The sequence below is a fragment of the Hermetia illucens genome, chromosome 5 (genome assembly GCF_905115235.1).
Source record: "Hermetia illucens chromosome 5, iHerIll2.2.curated.20191125, whole genome shotgun sequence".
Taxonomy (NCBI): Eukaryota; Metazoa; Arthropoda; class Insecta; order Diptera; family Stratiomyidae; genus Hermetia; species Hermetia illucens.
Genome location: NC_051853.1, coordinates 25,676,075 through 25,696,224, shown reverse-complemented (window position 1 = coordinate 25,696,224; position 20,150 = coordinate 25,676,075). Strand labels below are relative to the sequence as shown.

Genomic DNA, 20,150 nt, shown 5'->3' with positions numbered 1-20,150 from the left:
CCGAATGGAGTCAGAAAGGTTCCCCGATTTCAAGTCACTGTTTAGTCTATGAAACCATCACCGCCTCGATCGGCATTTGGGTCGTTTTCAATTGACTTAAGTGTTCAGGCCAATTTTAGTTTGCATATAGCCACTGTCGCCGAAAGCATGGCCAAACATCGAAGACGTCTCCCTCGTAACTTTTCCACCATTAACGCAACGCTGTATCGACTGATCACCCCCCACCCCCCTCGATAGTGAAATTAGGTAGCCTCCAAATGCTTTACAATTATTGTAATTCTATTACAGCGTGAAACAGTCAATACCAGGGAGTACTTTAGGGCTAAATCAGATGGTTAATGTCTAAGAAGAAAGGGCCCTCAACGACATTGAACCAACTCCTGATAATAACCCCATAGCTCACCTGTTGAGTTGCCTACCTTGCCGAACCTCACAACTAACAACGTACTATCACACTATCACATTCTACGTCAAACTTTAGTAGTAGTGAAAGTAGAGTTCCTAAAGGTATTTGACTACCAGAAAGAAGGCTCTTTGGACCGTCGAGATCAAGCTCTGAGGGCAGCGTGCAGCCTCCTCCTCTCTGCTGGCAGCGAGACTGAGAAAGCTGCAGCACTGCCCCTACACTTTTCTAGTGCAAGAGCTATGAGCTCGATTTAATGGATCAATAGAGGGGGCTAAGATCTTCTACGATGAAAGATCCATAAGACAGAGAGCTTGTGTCCCGATGTCAAGACGGTTAGAGGCAACCATGCTGAGACTGTTCTTTCATACTTACAGACTTACAGTCAACAGATTAATGGTGAGAGCAAGCAGCATTTCAGGCTGAAGTGTATGCGATCCTAAAGGCGACAACCTGGGTGAATGATCAGGGGTGCAGTGATAGTCAGACTGCATTGAGGGCGTTGAGTAGTCCTTTGATCACCTGGAAAATCGTTCAGGAATACAGAAACTGTTTGAACTCTATCTCTAGATTCAATACCGTGGAACTACTCTGCATACCTGGTCATTCTGGCGTAAAGGGCAATCTCGGATGCTTTAAGCGAAAGAGAGGATAACCTCCCCCATGCCGGGACCGGAATCAGTAACGTTGACTAAGGCTGCCTTCAAAAACTGGGAACAAGCTTCCCATAATGACAGATCGCAGAGCCTCAATGCTGCTAGACACACCAAACTTTTCCGCCCAGAACCGAACATGCGTACCGCAAATGGAGGACTTGCAGGAGTGTTGTGGGCATTCTGACAAACCATAATTTACTAGCTGGACATACGTTCAGAATAGGAACTATTCAAGATGATATGTGTCCCTCCTGTAGTCAGGAAGCGGAATCTACGGAGCATTTCCTGTCTGAATGCCCCGCCTATGATCGCATCAGACATCAGATTTTTAGTGCTGATGTTCTCCAATTGCGATGGGTAGCATCACATCCGGAATATTCCGTTAGATGGGGGGTCGAGTACAATAGACCAACAAGTTCTGAGTGCTCAGAAGCTATAGCTTCTCCCCCACCACACAAACAGATGAACACATACACACTACTCCCGGTCCTTAGCTTGGTCCGCGTGGAGTAAGAGATGTTTTCAAATCATTATTCAGCGCATTAAACCATCGTTGTTTCGATTGGATTTTCGTTCGTTCTCCCATTGACCTAGATATTTGCTGATTACCACTGCTGCGGAAAATATGCCCAACCATCAAAGATGTCTCTCTCGCAACTTTTGCATCATTGACGGGGCCGGATAAAACCTGGCGGAAACCGGCTTCAAATCTAGAAGAGAAACGAAAAAGTTTTCAAATTTTTAGCGTTAACCAATCAACAACTAAGAAGAATATGTACATGGACCTAATATTCCAAAGAGCCAGATTGGATATTCTTATAAACTGAAACAGCGAAGATGTGAACTTATGAACTGGTCAGTCAGGGAATGAAAATTCTGAAAACTTTGTTCACCTGATTTGGCCCACAAATTTAAAAAACCAATGATGCAGGTTATCTTTCTTCCAATGCAAAATAGAAGGTAGCTTTCAGCATGTGGGTTAACGCACCTCCGAAAACGGTGACGGTGAAATTCAATCATAATGTTGCCATTTGCCATTACATTCTAGCGAATGTACTTTGAACAATTTCCGCAGATGTGTAATTGACGGTAATTTCGTCACATTTCTCGGTATAAAACGACGTCAAATTCGCGCAAGTACAGAGACGGAGAGCCTTCCGGGTGGCATCTGCATACCGCACTATCTCTGAACCGGTCGTGATAATGATTGCGGGAGTGATCCCCGCTGCCTGTCTTGGTAAGGAGCGTCAGACCATATACAAACGTAAGGGAGAAGAGCCAAGAGAGGTGGTTGCTCATGAAGAACGACAACGCACCCACAGTAGATCTACTATAGGCAGTACCCTTACAAAAATGACCCCACTTGCAAATGTGCTTGCAGAAGCTTATCTGTACACATCAGAGACGCTGAACAAGGAAAAGACATAATCTTCTCCAAATCGTATTGGTAAGAGAGAGATCGGTGAGCTTTTGCTATTCTGGTACTACGGCGTGCTCACCCATATAGCAAAAAGTTGTTTCACGTATTCACTTATACATAAGCAAAAACTTGCCAATCTCACCAATACATTGGCAAGTCCGGGCGGTATGTCAAACACAGCTGATCGGGTTTTCGGTACATCTCGCTCATGCTCAAGGGCAAAACAATTTGAAATCGTGTGTATTCGCACTGATTTCCCCCCTTGAGGGGCAAGCGGGAGTGAGGTAGCTGTCTAGTATCTAACTGTGAACGCACCCTACACGAGTGGGCACTGTCTTGGCAAAACGAAACTAGAGCCAGATGGACTGTGCCGCTCATCGGCAACTTAGGTGCGTGGCTGAATCGGAAGCATGGTGAAATTGACTATTTCCTTACCCAATTTTTAGATGGGCATGGAGGTTTTCAGTCTTACCTACACAAGATTAGAAAGGCGCGATCTCCGGTTTGTGTGTTTTGCCATGGAGTTGTGGACGACGCCCACCACACTTTTTTTTCTTGTGGAAGATGAGCTGGAGCTTCCCAGCAGCTCTACTTCAACATAGGGGATCTCTCTCCAGATGACATTGCCGAGGAGATGTTGGGAGTGCTGACAGGCGGAGCCGTGTTACCCGTTACGTTCGGGTCCTTCTCGTTGCTAAGAAGATAGACCGGTGGAGGAGCCGGATGGCAGGGGGTTCCTTGAACTGACAGTTCCCTTTCTCCTCTCCTCTCCCGTTGGTGAAAGAAATTGCCTGATTTGAAAGGTACCCTAAAAAAACCATCAAATGCGTGCGGTCATAGGACTCCCTCAATCCTTAAATAAAAATCGGTACTAGCGTGGCGATCCATATAGCGTAATAAGCTTTTTTGCGTCCTCGACTATAAAGAGACCCCTTTTAACTTTCCTCTCTAATAATTGGAATTAAACAAAACTAAACTCATTTTTAAGGTGAAAGGTATTATTTAAGAACTCTTTTATATTGAAACTGAGCAAATGCAGAGCTCACATGCATTTATGAAATAAAGTCTTATAAGGACTGTAAAATTATTACGCAATAAATATTATTTCACATTCAGGACAATATATGCAGGCAAAAATAACAAACAAACAATAGGACAAACATTGAAGCAATTTAAATACCACCACACTATACAAAACCTCCACAATCTTTACCATTCCCACTTCCAGCTATCAATTTCTCTTGCCCAGAATAGAATGCAGAATTTAATTCAGAACAATTTAGTGACGCAAATCGGTGCATTGAGTAAAATGATCCAATCAAGTTTTTCTTTAATGAATCTGACGCTTGCGACACAAATCAAATGGTCACGAGGATCCAATTAATGCGGACACAATAATGCACACTTGAAAGAAGAGGAAAGACCAGTAGCTTGAACCACAGAATGATCAATCTTATTTTTCAAAGAACTTTTTTTGCAGCTTAATGAAAGGTGTCACCTCCATTTATTTTAGTTGCGGTGGAACTAACTCATCACTGCTGACATATGAAAATTCAAAGAGATGACACACCCTTCTTTGGAATATCGGGGATCCAGAGTTTGATGCAACGATGCACAGATTTGCAGCAAAATACTTTCACAAATTAGAAATGTTCGGGTCTGATTCATCACTCCATCAATATATAACAGATCAGTTTAGGTAGCATCTTTCTGATTGATGCCGGACAAATCTTGCAACGAATGAACTATTTTCGCTTTTCTAACTCTAGACTCAATTTCTGCTATCAGTCTGGTTGCAGACAGAGGAAGTGAAGCTGCTTTATATTCCTTAATAAGATCAATAATGCCTGCTCACTTTGGACTCATATTCCGTGGGAATGACACGCCTTGACTGTAACTTGGTGCCACTTTTTTTTGCTAATTTGATTACAAGCTTTTAGATGCTTCGATAATAAGAAGCATTAGTAGTAAGAAACCAACTTTATGCTTTCAACTCAAGCAGTTCACAAGGTCTCAACATCAAGAGAATCTGGTTCCGCACCACGCCAAACACAAACTTCGCATTTCACTCAGGGTACCACTTTAGCATGAAGCCACGCCAAAAACAGCTCAATTGAGGCAAAACAGGTCTATTTTTGGGGTCCACATGCGATACCAACCGTCGCGCCAAAAGTCTCCTCTTTGAACATCTTGCATCCCATACAGCCCTTACACAAAGCCTATTCAAAAGTGGGATCCTTATTACATTTTGCAACCTTAAAGAGTGCTGATTATTGTTTTTATACATATTCATGGTAGTTGTCAAAGTAACCTCTATTTCTACTATTTGTGATCACTACCCTTCTAAAATTTTAAAAATTGTAATTTTATCTAGAAATGCACTTACCATACAATGTAAAATAAATAAATGACTTAAACTAAGGTCCCACAGTCGTGTAGGACCTTTCTGCGAGCTCCACATCCTGGAGCTTCTGCTATCTTGGAATCTCTGAAAAATGGAAAGATACGAATTTATTAAAAATTTGTATGTTTTGCTATCAGAAAAGTAGAGACAATTAATTTATGGGGTCCCTTTTTACTGTTCCTAGCCTTACTTTTCTTTAGAGGATTCTGTTCTATTGTTTCCGTGACGTGTAAAATGATTCCCAGAAAAATTTCGCATCAGGGGAAAATAAAGCTGAAACGCATCTAATTTATAACTTGCAATACCTTCTGTTTCGCGAGATAACAACTAAGGAACCGACAAGACGCAAGGGACCTATTCAATGTCTTAATTATCAAAAATTTGGACAACAAAACCATACTGAGCCCTGGCTACATTCTTATAAGGCAAGGGCGAATTCTCAATCAACAAATGTGGTAACTGCATTAACAACCATGCTCTCAACTACAGAAGATGCCTAGTGTTTGTTCAAGTGAGTCAAAGATTACAACCACCAACCAAAAGACCCTTAATAGGCGATCTAAACGCAATTAGCACTTCCAACGCTTCGGACAGATTGTGCCTACTAAAACCAACGACATTGCCTTATGCTGAAGTGCAATTCGATCGCCGCGAACCAACACGACTCTGCAATTAATATAGAATCTAAATGTCCCACTCATTCATAGTACCAATGCAAAACTAGATGCAAAAACTTCTGCGAAATGGGGTATTGATTTTTACAACCCTTCTCTTAAAATGAGTTCCGATGATATGATAGCAAAGATGGAACCAGAAAGCGCCGTCTTACCAGTCCTCGGGCAACTTCTATAAAAATGTAATGATCGCCGAATTAAACCGAATTTTTGTAGACCGATCCCCATCGAACAGACAATATCACAACCAGTGACAGTGATCTGACCAGAACTGAGCGATTTAAATACTTCGGGTCAATGATATCAGCCAATGGAGAACTGCGTTATGAAATTGCTCCGTGAATTAGCGCAACCAGGATGAAGTAGTGTTAATTGAGATTGACTTATCAACAGACATCTCAAACCGAAAATTTACCGCAGTGACATACGCCCTGTCGTCCTCTATAGTTCTGAATGTTGGCCGACTATAAAAGCCAATAAACGGTGCCTCGCGGTCATGGACTAGTGTCTTGATCACGTCCGGAATGAGGATATTGGCGATCTATATGTGGTTGCACTAATCTTAGAAAAATTGCGAGAGGCGTCTTTAATGGGGTGGTCACGTAATTCACGCTAAACAGAATTCATCTACTGAGCTTAGTCTGTCGACCAAAACAATGGTGCATTGATACGCTGGATGGGGATTTAAAAGACTCGCGAATGCATCCAGATCAGGCCTTTGACAGAACAAAATGACGCAACCGATCACAACCATGGACCCCGCTTGTGATCGGAACAAAGAAAATGGAGGTCCATGGATCCTTATTTGAAAACGTATAAAACACTATGTTATGGGAGATTTCGCCAAGGACTACATGCAAGCCATGTTTATATGCGTAGTGAAATGGGGTGACCCAGCATTCCTGGTGTATACTGCCTTCCGAGATTTGCCATGTGTGGAGAGCAGTTTGTAAGCTTTTCGAACGCGCTTGATAGAAGACAGACTTCAATGCCAAACACACATACTGTGGCTCGAAACATGCTGTCGAGCGGCCATCCTACCCTGGCCTGGTCCATTGGCCAACTGATTGCCGTAAAGTTTCTTATCAACTTTGATATAACTAGAAATACAAATAAAAACTGACGTTCTGCATAATTCTGTGTTAACCTTAGCTGCGAACATTGGCCGATTCTCGTAACATTATAAAATCTCCAACCAATCCCTACCGAGCCTACCAAGCTGGCTAAAAAGCAGACTAATTGACTTTAGTATCGGAACAACACCTCTTCGCACTTGAAAACAAATGTATCCTTAAAATCAATTCTCGAACTCGACAAAGCTGATCATGATGATGATCCAAGAAATTCGAGGATCTGCCATCATCCAACTGACATACATAGTTAATGGTGTTTTATGCCTCGGTTCGTCGTCGAAGCTGTGCAACCCATTTCGGGCCTTGACTTTCAGCTTGTCTTTCCTCCAACCATCAAGTTCGATCGACAGAATCAACCCAGCGCTTCCGGGGTTTTTCTACCGGTGTTCATCCTTCTGATCTCGAATAACCCATGTTTAACTCCTATTATTCTCCTCAGAATTCTCCTCTCGAAGGTTTTGACCAGTTTTCGAAAGTTTGTGTTAAGGTCCATGTTTTGTTCACTTGGAGTTCTGCTTTACTGTGGGTGCAGCTGCCTTTTAAAATCGCTGCTGCTGTGAAAGATCGTGCCATGATTTTTACATCATCCGCATGTGCGACTGCTAGAGCAGCGTGCCTTTTGGGTCCACAGGAAACTTTCATATAACCTAGCTCAGTGCCAGATTGAGCAGTTGAGGTGCCGAATGATCACCTTTTTTTTAATCCGAAGTTTGTCTCTAATGCACCTGTCAGGATATTATTGACTCCGACCTGTAATGTTGCATGGAAGATTGTCGTTTCGGTGTAAGCTTACCAGTGTTGCTGGAACTCCCAACTCAAGTATTATTTTGTACGGTACATTGCGGTCAATACCTCTGTTTGTAGTCCACGAATTTTCATCATTTTTCTAGTACCAGTTTTACCATAAAGAACTGGTCAATAGTAGATCTTCCAGTGAGAAAACTTCCTCCGCGCACAGCCTACAAAAGCCTCTACAAAAAATGAGGTCACCGGGCGGGGATCTTTCTTTGGATATACACAGCTGCAGTACGTCCGATCCTAACGTACGGCTCTTTTCTATGGTGGTAGGCTTTGAGCACAAAGTACAATAGAAGGAATTTCAACAGGATTCAAAGAACCGCGTATGCAGATGCAATCGAGGGCTTTGTAGTCCTGCCCAACAGATGCTTTCAATATACTGCTACACCTTCTTACCCCAGACCTCCACATTAAATACGTTGTAGTGTGAAACGCAGTCAGACTACATGAGTCAAGATGCTGGGTACCGAAGCCCTATGGGCATAGTAACATCCTAACGAAGCACCTCGGGAAATCTGAACATTCTCCACGGATTACGAGACTTGGAAGCTTTGCAGTGGAGCTTACAACAGGACAGAGTGGCAGAACGGCTACGTGTTGCAAGGCTATGACATTAAAAAACCAAAAAAGAACTAACGGTTTCGTCCAGGCAGAGGCAACTCTTCAGATGCTGCCTCACCTCTGCCCTGGGAGCCGCCAGTTGTTTTAGTCTAAGCGAGACTAAAACTGGGTAGTTGTTTAGGATATGCGGGTTCCTAAGTCCACATCCACATAATGGTGGACCGGACCACCTGTTGCCACTTTCGGTCACGCTGCTTCCAGGGCAGAAGTGAGGCAGCGTCTGAAGGGCTGCCTCTGCCCTGGACGAAACCGTTAGTCTTTTTTTGGTTTTTTGATATTCTCTTCAAGTCTTTCTCTTCTACTCCCAATTTATTGTACAGCATGGCCCCCACCATGTTCTTGATCCCTTGGGATATGTTATATTTGCTGAGAGTTCAACCGTTTTAGCTGGAACCAGAACAAAGAGTTAATAATAATCATAATAATCGTTCCTCCCTACTTCCTTATATTTAAAGGTATTGGCAAAATTTGCCTGATCCTTATTTCTCTCTCAACTTGACATTGGAGAAGATTATTCTTAGTCTTGCCATCAGTTTTTCCTGAATAGAAACATCTCCCGCTGGTAACATGTCCCTACAGCTGAGTCTCCGGCGCACCCTTTGTTCACGGTCTTCTAGGAAGTGGCACAGGTTTAAAATATAAGAGGCAAGCAACTCCCAGTAACCACCTCGGCCTCACTGCACCCAGAGTCGAGGCAGTGTAATGAATTGCGCGTCTGCCCTGAACGGAGTCATCTATTTAAGAAGAAAATTGGTTCTAGCCCAGAATTTAGAGGTCCGCGGATCAGAAATTGAGAAAGAAAATGGGGGCTAACGTTAATCTCCATTAATCCATGCCCCGAAGGAGGGATCCGTGGACCACAAAACCTGAGAGTAAGTTGTTCTCCATTTGGTCTGGTCCAGCATCAAGTGGATGTGGACTTAGGATACCCCACTATCCTAAACAATGAGAAAGAAAGTTTCTTTCGAGCTGATCCGGTTCGTCATCAAGTGGATGGCGAACTCAGGACTCCTTCATATTCTTAAAAAAAATGTAAACTCCTTCTTTATAAAGCTGGTGTTAGTCTGCCCATCTGGTAGGAACAATGGTTCTACCTACTGGCAACTCCCAAGCATGCTCGAAACGTGCTGATGAAGAAGGATAACTTGCATCTTTTGAATATGACTGGGTAGTAAAAATGCAACGAGTCATCCAATATTTCATAACTCTTCAGTGGAGTCGTCGAAACTGAAAATAAAAATGGCGTTTCAACTAGGACGCTAAAGATCTAGATGAGTTGAAAACTAAACTGCAACAAATACCCATGGAGGTATCTTTTTAAATATTTAATTTTCTGAAGTATAACTAGATTCCTTTCAGGAGATATATTAGGACTTTTGGTCTGCTAAATCAATACTTCAAAATACTGTGAAACTAGAAAGGTACTCTCCATTGGAGCACTTGGATGAGACATTCTTACTAAGGCTAGTCGCTCTGCTTTATGAGAAGTGGAAATAGATGTCAACTGTAAGAATTGAAAACAAATGTAAAATAGCCCAGGCACTTAGTATCTGGCTAAGATTAATATTATAGTGAAACTGAAAACTACATTTAAAAGCACGATTTAGGTCAAGTGGAATGAAAGAAAAGCAGTCCCACTCATTATACCTTTTCTAGATCACTCAGCACCGATCTAGAGCTCATCTCAACCAACAAGTGCTCACTTGACAATAAGCCCTCTCCAGAGAACAATAAAGACCGTTTCGCCTTACCTGAATAATTTTCCCACAACCTTGTCCGCATCCCATATTTCCGATCAGAGTTCAATTCAACATAAATTAATGTCGATCTGAAATTTCCCTGCGACCACGGCATTCTCATAGCCTCCACGTTGGTCTTGTCCACTCAAGTCAAGTGGGTGTTTTATTGGTATTTTGACCGTAAGCCCACCTCCCAGCGTCATCCCAACAATGAAATGATCGAGTGCCTGCGAGTCATACTCAGTACAACGTATTTACAAATTATGAGCCTATTAACTATCCAGAGCGACGACATGCACCTACAATATTCCCCAACATTTCATACACCGCGGATAGTTCAAGTTTGAAATCCCACATGCATGGCTCCCAGATAGATCCATAAGATCTTTCGATGATTGGAAACAATGTTACTTTATGTTACCTGGTATGGCACACCATGCAATTTATTGCTCTTCTATAGGTTAAGATACTATTCAATTCCCATCGTGCATACTTCAGAGGTAGCTCGCGGTTGTACGTCTCTTTGGCAATTCTACCGTGACCGATGAGATTTATTTCTTAATTCCGATGGACAGTAAATAAATTTTGAATAGGATAACAGTTTCGGAAGAATTTCAAATAGAATTTTCCTATCAATGAACTGACAGTGCCACACAAGAGCCTGTGAAAGTGGGACATTAGAACAATCGTGTTGACGTTTCAATAGCCATGAAAGGAAGATAAATATGCACAAATGGCGGAAAACAGATTCAACTCTTTCATTCCATAAGAACTGTGTAGCGTATACAATATATCAGGCTACCTTTGTGCTTTAACCCAGAAAATCTTAACTAGGATGATTTACGTCCATAAAACCCAGGACCGAAAAATGAGAAGTTTTCTTTGCTAAAACAGCACTCTCAATTCTTCAGGAAAACCCCCTATTCGGCATTCGTCCTCCAAAATTAATACTACCGAACTTCGCTCTGAAGGTTAAAGCGTGTTAGAGGACTTCATTGAAGCCCGTTACGGTAATCAACAGGACTACAGTACACTGTAGGAGGATCAGCGTTGCGTCCGCCCGTGATTATTATCTTGATTTGACTCAGGTACTCATTTACCACTGGGTCGCCTGGTATCTGACAGCCAATTACAATACGAATCTCTCTGTCACCAGTGACATTAGCCTTCTGCTACGACAGGCTAGCGCTCTAGCCACTGAGCCACCCGGATACTTACAGAAAAATGTAATACGGATATAGTCTTGTAATCGGATAGTCGAACTATATTCCAAGCCCCAATTCTCTTACAGGAACAACTCCAATAGTTGTCGCTAGATTTCAACGTTTCTACAATGGCTTCTGTTGACATTTAGTGTCAGATCGTTTAGAGATCCTACCCTTGATGAAAGATACCTAACGGTGCACCAGAGTAAGAAGGGAAGGCTGGGAAGCCGCAATCGTTAAAATATTCTTTGCAGGATCAGTAAGAAAAGTGTTGCCACGTAATAATTATTGAGTGAAGCAGATTTGGAAAAAAAAGTATCTTGTGATGAAAAAGAAAGATTGGTGTAAATAACTGGTGACATCTGCCGGAGCATAGACATTTGGGCGAACATTTTTTCATGTTGAATAGATTGCTGTCAATAGGCACATGTTTTCCCGTCGTCAATACGTCAACGACACCTATGCGCCATCGTTCGCGGTTCCATGAAATGCTGTTCAGGCCCTCCCCCTCCCCCCCGCAAATCCGAGACGTTCGCACTCATCCTCTGCTGTTCTGCGCCAAGTGGCCTTGGGGTGGGGAGAGTGAATTCCACTGCAAGGCATAGCCCGCAATGCAATTGTCGGCCGTCTTCAATGTGTGACCTTTCCACTGTCACTTCCGTCTCCCAATCACAGTGCGTACGAGTGGCAGGCTTGGATACCGACCAAGTTCTTCGGTTGAGATAGTGTCAGGCCAGCTTACTCCAATGATACGACGCAGACAGATATTGACGAAAACTTGGAACTTTTGAATAGCAGTGGAATTAACTTTACATGTACTACTACCATATGGCAACATAGAAAGAACATTAGCACAGAACAGTCTCGACTTAATCTCGGTGTTGAGATAACTGCATTTCCAAATTTCGGACAGGACAGCGAAAGTGGATATAGCGCTGTTAATGCGTCAAGCAACATCCAGTTCGGTGCCACCGTCGTCAGAAACCACGCTTCCTAGATATATTGACCGACGCTTTCAATGATTTGCTCATTAATGCAGATAGGAAGATTGCGATTACCCGTCAGACTGAGAACCTTGGTTCAGTCCAACTCTACTTGCCTCTCTTTCCAAAGTTGCCATGGTCCATTGAATTCCCCCACGTCCTCCGAACAATGCAACATGAAGAATGTCACCGATAACAAGAAGAAATAATATTGCCGACAGGATGCAACTCTGGCGGACTCCGCTTTGGTAATCAAAATCTTCCGAGATTTTACCTGAAATTTTGCGCCATCATATGTCGTTCAAATAATCGCTATTAGTTTTTCCGGAATGCCCCTTCTACGCATTGCACTCCACATACACTCTCTATTCACGCTATCGAAAACTATCTCGAAATCGATGAAGAGCAAGTACAGCGATGATCTAAATTTCGCAGGCTGACGCAAAATGATCCGTAGGGTGTTGATGTGGTCAATACGGGAAGATCCCGAGCAGAACCAACCTGCTCTCTGTCGATTAAGTTTTTGGGATTTTTTGATGCACTCCAGGATTAGTTAAGCTATTATCTTTGCGAGGGAGTACGTCGATATCCTTCCAATTGTCACACTCAAAGCGTGTGTCTTTCTTGGAATCTTAACGATCCACTCTCTCGGAACCGTCTCGGATTTCAAAGATTTCCATACGAGTGAAACAGCAGATCTGCAGTAATTGCAGATTCAACAATAAATAACTCTGCTGGGAGACCATCAAATCCAGCGGCTTTACTTCGTTTGAGTGCATTGATGGAAGAAATGATGTCTCTTCTGCTTGGAAGAATAGTTTGTTTCCGCATGTTACGATGGCTAGCCGTTTCATCCACAAAAGCAGGAACTTCACCTTATGTGATGCGGTCAAGAACCCTGATGAATTGTTGTTTCCACCACTTCAGTTTTTCATCTTCGGGGAAGAGAAGGCGAACGTTGATGTCCATCGAAAGATTTGCGACTACATGCAGCAGTCGATGTTTAACTTAGGAGGTTGCAGTTTCCCAGCTCAGCGAGATGTGGCTGATGCAACACGTAAGCGAAGGTAAGCGACCATCAGATCCCCTCTTGTTACGCACATCCTGAAGACAACTCCTAAATCTATTGTTGATCGCGAAGAGATTGACCTCATTACTCACACTGCGTTGATAGGTAGAAATCTAACTGATCCTATGAGAGGCTCTGTACTCGAATAATGTGCTACCAATGACGATGGGGTAGAAGTTGCAGAACCTCCCACCATTACTGTTACGGTCACCAAGATTGTGCTTCCCCATCATATGTCCAAGCAAGGTGTAGTCAGATCCCACCTTGGCATCCAGATCACCCGATATCACAATGTGATACTCCTTAATCTGGACCGAAATCTTACAGTTATAAATGTGCCAGAAACCGGCTCCCAGATCAAGAGATTACCCCTTGTGGTAGCCGTCACAAGCAACTTGACACCGGATTCGCGTGTGCTACCACTTGACTTTCCAGAGGACAAAAGCAAATTGCCGCAAGAGGGAAAGGAGTACTTGCCAGTGCGCATTTTCGATACTCAAAGGTCTTCGTCGTGAAGTCAATCCCTATTCGAGACGTTGTTGAGGTTTCGGAAGAAATAAAGTTGCCTGCTTTGAAATATTTCAACCCTATTTCTGTTATCAGTCAGCAATAGCATGGGGTGAAATTGCCAACGTAATTTTATATGAAATCATGATGGATGTGGTTGCAGCAGTGTCATCTGTAGCAATTAATAGAACATTGATGGCGCTAAACGGTTTGTACGCCTAAATAGTCTTGTTTCCTCTGATAGAGATAGCAAACACGGAGCCGCTTCAGACATAATTAGTACTAAATCCATCTTTATCAAGAAGTGCATTTACCTTTTTATGCATTTAATAGAGGATACTTCGCCGTAATGTCCGTTGATGTACTATAACACGCCAACTGCATTTGAAGAGTAGTCACCGCTATCTCTATCAAGCAAAAATCATTTGAACTCCTCCCCTTTATACGCTACTTTCGGAGCAGTAACCAGAAAAGGTAGAAGCAAAATTGGTTTACGACTAACATCAGGATGTTTTCATGAAAGGGGCTCTGGCTAGCCCACCAGCCCAGATTCGAATCTACGTATAGAGCAGGCAGCTGAAAGGGTCACTAACAAGTCCAAATGTATGTACATTACATATGCCGATATGAACCGTGATCCCTGCGTACGTTGCAGGCCGAAAAAAGAGCTAGCATGCAAGCGAAAACATTTTGAATAAATAGGTTTTTGAAGGTTTCGCAGAAAATGTGATTGTGAAATTTTGCTCCACATCGTGAAGTTTCCAGCTCAACTGCGGGTGATAATCTCAGCCTGGCTTACCCAGGATTTAGGATTCAGAAAAAGACGGACAAAAAGCAAAGAGGTTTGTGATTTAACCAAAAATCACCGCCTGCCCACCCTCTTGGATGGTAATTTCAAAAAAATAGTAATTAAAGAATTCGATGAACAAAGTCTTTTCTTTGTAGAAAATAAGTGCGAGTCCCCTTCTCCTTAACGAATTCTTACAGCAGGACCTGTAAATACTATACCCCCGAAGCAGTATTGTAGAAGTTGCTTTGGTATTTTTAGTCAACCCGCATAAGACACATAAGAGGGGCATTTTCCTTTTCATCCTTTGACTTGACTGCGAGGTCGTACAATGATTTACAGGATTTGCACTCTACAGAGGAAGTCTTATGAAACGTCAGACCAATAGAGGAAAATGAAGTCATAATCTCAACGAAATCTGCGCCTTTATTGTTTAAAATCATAAAGTTGACCAGAAAGAAGTACTGCTTACAGCCAGACAGCCAGCTTCACATTTCGCACCCCCTTTCCAACCGAACCTTTGCACCTACCAACCTTCTTCTCCCGGCAACCAAGTAAAAGTTGTGATTTCTTTAACAGACCTATTCTCAGAAACGACCCAACTGGAAAATCTGGAAAAAAGCATGAAGTGTCCAGTATAGATAATAATATCTATTGATCATCAAATCGTACTATTATTGATAAAGCTTGAAGTTGTCTTTTCCGTGTAAAATTACAGCAATCCAAAATATTAGGTATCAATATCACACCTAATACCTTAGTGAGTATTTTGACATGCTTTATATTACGGGCTACGTATATATGGGATACTTCTGCACTCAAAGATACTTACATAAGAAACAAACAAAACCGTTCATACCTGAAGCGCCGAGCTTCTGGTTCCCGAATTGTTTTTACCGGCCATAGAAGAAGAAACCTTTTGTATTCCGCTCTTTTTCTTGTTTGAATTTAGAAAACTCAATGAATGCGAAATATTACGTACAACCAACCAAAACATCCCACTGCAGTCCTTCGTTTCCAACCTATATTTCGCAAAACTATCACCAAAAAGGCAAAAGGAGAGAGTGCCAAAATCTAGAACGGCACACTTTTTTAGCCTCCAGATGACAGGGCACATACTTTAGAGATTTAAGGGAGGCTTCCTTGCGAAACCCAAACCCTCAAAACAATACAAACGAAACTCAGACCAGATTAGTTCCCAACCCCTGTACCTACCTCCAAAGACATCTGGGAGGTTTCTCTTGGGAAGCCCACACATCAAGCTTAATTTAAACACACTTATAAGAATGATCAGTCTTTTTTGGTACAATACTCACAAAAGGATAGAAAGCTCCACTCAATACAGCGAGATTACTACGTGACATGGGAGCGGTTTTTTTATGAGGGCGTATAACCCAAAACTTCAGAATAAAGCCGAGGACATATTGAGCCTAGCTGGGAATGAAGTTGAGAGATTGATGCCATTGCCATCGGACAAATCAAAAACGTGGGTTGGAGCTGGAAAGAGCTGTTTTTCAAAGATTCAATGTCATAAAATCTCGGAATGTTTGAGCCCACGTTGGGCGTCATTTGAAATAAGAGTTTAAAGTAACCAAAAGGATTCCTTAACCCTCCCTCCGCCTACCCCATATCCCTAAACTTTGTTAATATAAAAGCAAGTGAATATCAATGGAGCATTTGAGTGAAGCTGCACTCAGGTCATAACGAATAGGCTCAATGAATGACCACATTGCCTCCTACAGTGTACTGTAGTGTATCGTTACGATCTTGAATGTTGTAACAAGCTTCGAGGACCTGTTCCAATTGGATTATTGTGGCTCCAGATCTGGTTGAGAAGCCCACGCTCCTCCTGTTTTCTAGGACGGTCCAGCCGGAATAATAGATAACATTCATCATCAACGGCGCAACAACCGGTATCCGGTCTAGGCCTGCCTTAATAAGGAACTCCAGACATCCCGGTTTTGCGCCGAGGTCCACCAATTCGATATCCCTAAAAGCTGTCTGGCGTCCTGGCCCACGCCATCGCTCCATCTTAGGCAGGGTTTGCCTCGTCTTCTTTTTCTACCATAGATATTGTCCTTATAGACTTTCCGGGTGGGATCATCCTCATCCATACGGATTAAGTGACCCGCCCGTCGTAACCTATTGAGCCGGATTTTATCCACAACCATAGATAACATTGCATGGAATAATCAGCAACTGAGCTCTTCGTGTGTATCCCATCTACCTTGCCTTCTAATATGATAACTATTATTTTCTCTTCTTGCATGGACCATTACAGATATACCCCTTGTTCATGTTTTGATTACAAGCAGTAGATTAAAATTTCCCTTGGTTATGTAACTTGTTAAAATGGTCCGTCTTAGAGCATTCTATTGTCCGGCTTTGAATTATAGGGAGCCCCTTCAAGCCAACGGGCCTGCTTCTATAACAAGATCGATAAGGACAATAACACCCTTTTGGTTGTATGCTACTGACAAAGCTATCGGCAACTTAGAATATATGCCGGTCACCAAATAATTATCCAAAAGAAAGTGTCTTGCAAGCAGTTGCCTGTCCTGCAATCATTAAAAATATGATCCACCCAGTACCAACGTGCGGCGCCGAGTTTGTTAAGCTGCAGCGGGTTCAGATCCCTCTTGGCCATGGACGTTTGCCCACGTGTTTGTCATACCCCGCTGCTGCAAGCTTATCCCTTGCACATCATTAAGTGTAGTGATAATAAATTTGCCTTTAGGGGCTGAGAGAATCGTGAGTATGCCATCGATTTGATGGCGGCCTGATCCAATTGCAGAGAAATTTTTCTTCACTTCTTTCGGTTTGCAGACTCCTTCTTCTGATTTAGCATCCAATTTTTAGAAAACATAGAACTTGGGATTTTGTCTTGGGCAGGGATAGCTCGTCAGACCCTGCCTCGCCTGTGCTCTTGGCACATCATGAACGAAAGCGATTCCCAAATGCTATTCGCTCCCTTAAATATGGTAAATCCAAAACACGGAAAACATAAGCTGAGCGAAGCAGACGAAACCGTAAATTGTCTATTCCTTACAAGTTGGGTATTTAGTTGAAAAAGAGGTGTTTGTAGACTCAACAAAATGGGAGAAATTTTCTATCTAATTGGTCTGAATCGTCATCATGTGGATGACGAACTCAGGACTCACTCAATCCAAAAGTAGAATTAGTCTAAGCAAAAATTTGAACATATCTCTGATAGACGCAGGCGCAAGCTAACAATATTTGAAATAGATATAATTCAATCTCTAAGATATAAGAACTTGACAGTGCAAAGGTCGAGGTAGTTCAACGTCAGCCTCAATCTCACTTCCTTTCCTTCGAATCCCGGTCTGTTGTGCCTGTTAGCATTCGTCCTTTTGCTATCTCGTTACTGTACAGGATGTAGATCGAGAACACCGTTTACTAATCAGTTGGGAACTATTATATCACTAATACTTCTCTTTCGAACATAACACGGTTTGCAGTGAGAGAGTTAAGTTTTACGAATAGACTGCATCTCCAAATTCGGTCAACGATGGCCTAATATATTAATTACAAGTTCGCATCCGCTTGATGTCGGACCGGACCAAATAGGAAGCAACTTACCCCTCCTTTTTTTGCTCCACGGACCCTTCGTGTGTTGCTTAGCACCCAAACTTCAAAAAATATTAGCCAAAGACGGGTTTACGGTTTCTTACTAGGGCAGAGGCAAATCGTCAGACGATGCCTCACTTCACCTAAGAAACCGTAAAATCATCTTCGCCAAATATTTTTGAAGTTTGGGTGCTAAGCCGCAAACGCGGGCTCGGTGAAGCAAAAAAGGAGGGAGTAAATTGACATCAAGTGAACCCCTCAATTCTTCAGTTCTGGCCAAGCTTTGGCTCAAAGTATAGGCAGATTTACGCTCAATATAATTCCCAGTCATGTTGTGTTCTGCGAATTATATAGGGGGGCACTCTGTTCCCAGGGCAGAGGTGAGGCAGCGTATGACGATTAGTCTCTGCCCTGGTAAGAAACCGTAAAGCCGCCTAATATCACCTAATATGATTTCACATTACATTAACATAACTTTTGCTTCATCAAATCATTTCCCTTAGGCACTGAAGAACGCAGGCGATTTCACTCACACAATCCCATTTCCCTTCAAACCCCCCCCCCCCCCCCCACAAAACCCCATAACATCAAATCAACAAACTTTCAAATTCCCATCTCAAAACTCTTGCATTCCACTGCAATTTTGTATCAAATTAACTTGAGTAATTCTCAAATTACTGCATAGATATCACATAAATTATCATAACTATTGCAAATATTTCCCTTCTGACCAAGATGCTATCAGCATATTTGATTGAGTGGAATTTCCAATCATCGTGGATGCATCCGTGCATGCAGTCGGATGCATAGTGTGCAAATAAATGCATCTAGTGCCCATAAATGCAGTTTAATGACACTCAAAAGAGTGAGCCGGAGACGAGCAATGTAGACTCTTCTCGGTGGTACTTTTTCAAGTGCGTTGGTAATGCTTTCTTTGAAACTAAATATTTAAAATAGATTTTGTTGAAAACTGACTTTATGTTGGGTTCGCTTGTGTTTAGATAGTCGCATGCATCCGAACATGTGAAATGAGGATGTAAGATGGTTGGTGACTGAATGCTTCTTTGTGAATCGAATGAGGTGTGCAATAAACATTGAAGACTTTTATGTGTTGGACATATTTTTGTTATCTAAACAAGGATATGATAAAGTAAAGATAGATATAAGTGTGTCTATATTTTTATTCAATTTTAAAATTGCAATAATGCAAGCGCATGGCTGAGATACATAATTGGCGATGGTGACCGTTGCCAAAAGCTCTCAACAGAGAAGTCCTTCTTTTCTCTCTTCCGTTCAGCTCGCGTCTTTATGTTTTTTGGTATGCGCAAGGAAGCTTGATTTACTTAATTCTTGTACCACCAATTATCTTTAAATAATCAAAGTGCAGTCAATAGGCGACTTTAAGATGACTAAATGTCTATGCGGGGGGTTTGGTTTTGTCAGTTACAAAGGTCAGGAGCTACTTCACTATGAATATGACGAATGGTGAGGTGTCCGCGCCTAAGTCCAGTTCCGCATCCGGTAATTCCTTACGAAGGTTCTTATAACTGAAGTAAATGCCATTCTGATAGTGAGAAAGGAAAATAGAACCTAGTGGAATACTAGTATGTAGATATCGAACTGCAACTAGCAAGACAAACATTTGAGGGTTGGCTTTACCAACAGAATGGTTAGAATTCGTCTGGTGATCTTCAGGTTCGGAGGGAGAACCGCATTTTCGCACTTTTTAAGCATCGCAAGCGTTCCTCTGCCTGGATTCTCACAAAACAACATCGATGCAATATACTCGGAAATATGCGATCCCAGAAGTTCCCTTTTTCGGGATTCCCTGATTTTTCCTCCAAACGGTCTTGCAATAACCATTTTCTTAAGACGAAAATATTTCCACTCATTCCAATAAGCTTCTCCAAATTTACTCGAATACCGTCTTCAGCCCTAAATCCCAATAAAAAATTCTCTTCAGCAGCTTAGAAATGCTTTTCTAGCTAGCTAGCTTATTTTGAAGCCCCTTTCATTCCGACACACCTTTCCTGTGCAAAACCTTATGTTCCGAAAATCATCTTTTGCTTTTTCATTAACCCATTTACCTTACAAAACCGAACTAATTTCATTGAAGTGTCTCCAACCTGGGCCCCTGAGAGAACTTCAGGAGATCGCCTCCCC

General features: G+C 42.3%; 2 protein-coding genes across 3 annotated transcripts in view; one reads left to right on the top strand and one right to left on the bottom strand.

Moving 5' to 3' along the window:
• LOC119656968 (synaptic vesicle glycoprotein 2C-like) overlaps nucleotides 1–20,150 on the top strand; it is a 239,876-nt gene that overhangs the window by 27,193 nt on the left and 192,533 nt on the right. The gene's annotated exons all lie outside the window — the stretch shown is intronic.
• LOC119656966 overlaps nucleotides 1–20,150 on the bottom strand; it is a 244,069-nt gene that overhangs the window by 93,148 nt on the left and 130,771 nt on the right. For both annotated transcript variants that reach the window (XM_038063688.1, XM_038063686.1), the window contains exon 3: nucleotides 4,866–4,967. In XM_038063688.1, coding sequence (XP_037919616.1) covers nucleotides 4,866–4,940 — 75 coding nt within the window. In that variant the 5' untranslated portion in view covers nucleotides 4,941–4,967. The remainder of the gene's footprint in view (nucleotides 1–4,865; nucleotides 4,968–20,150) is intronic.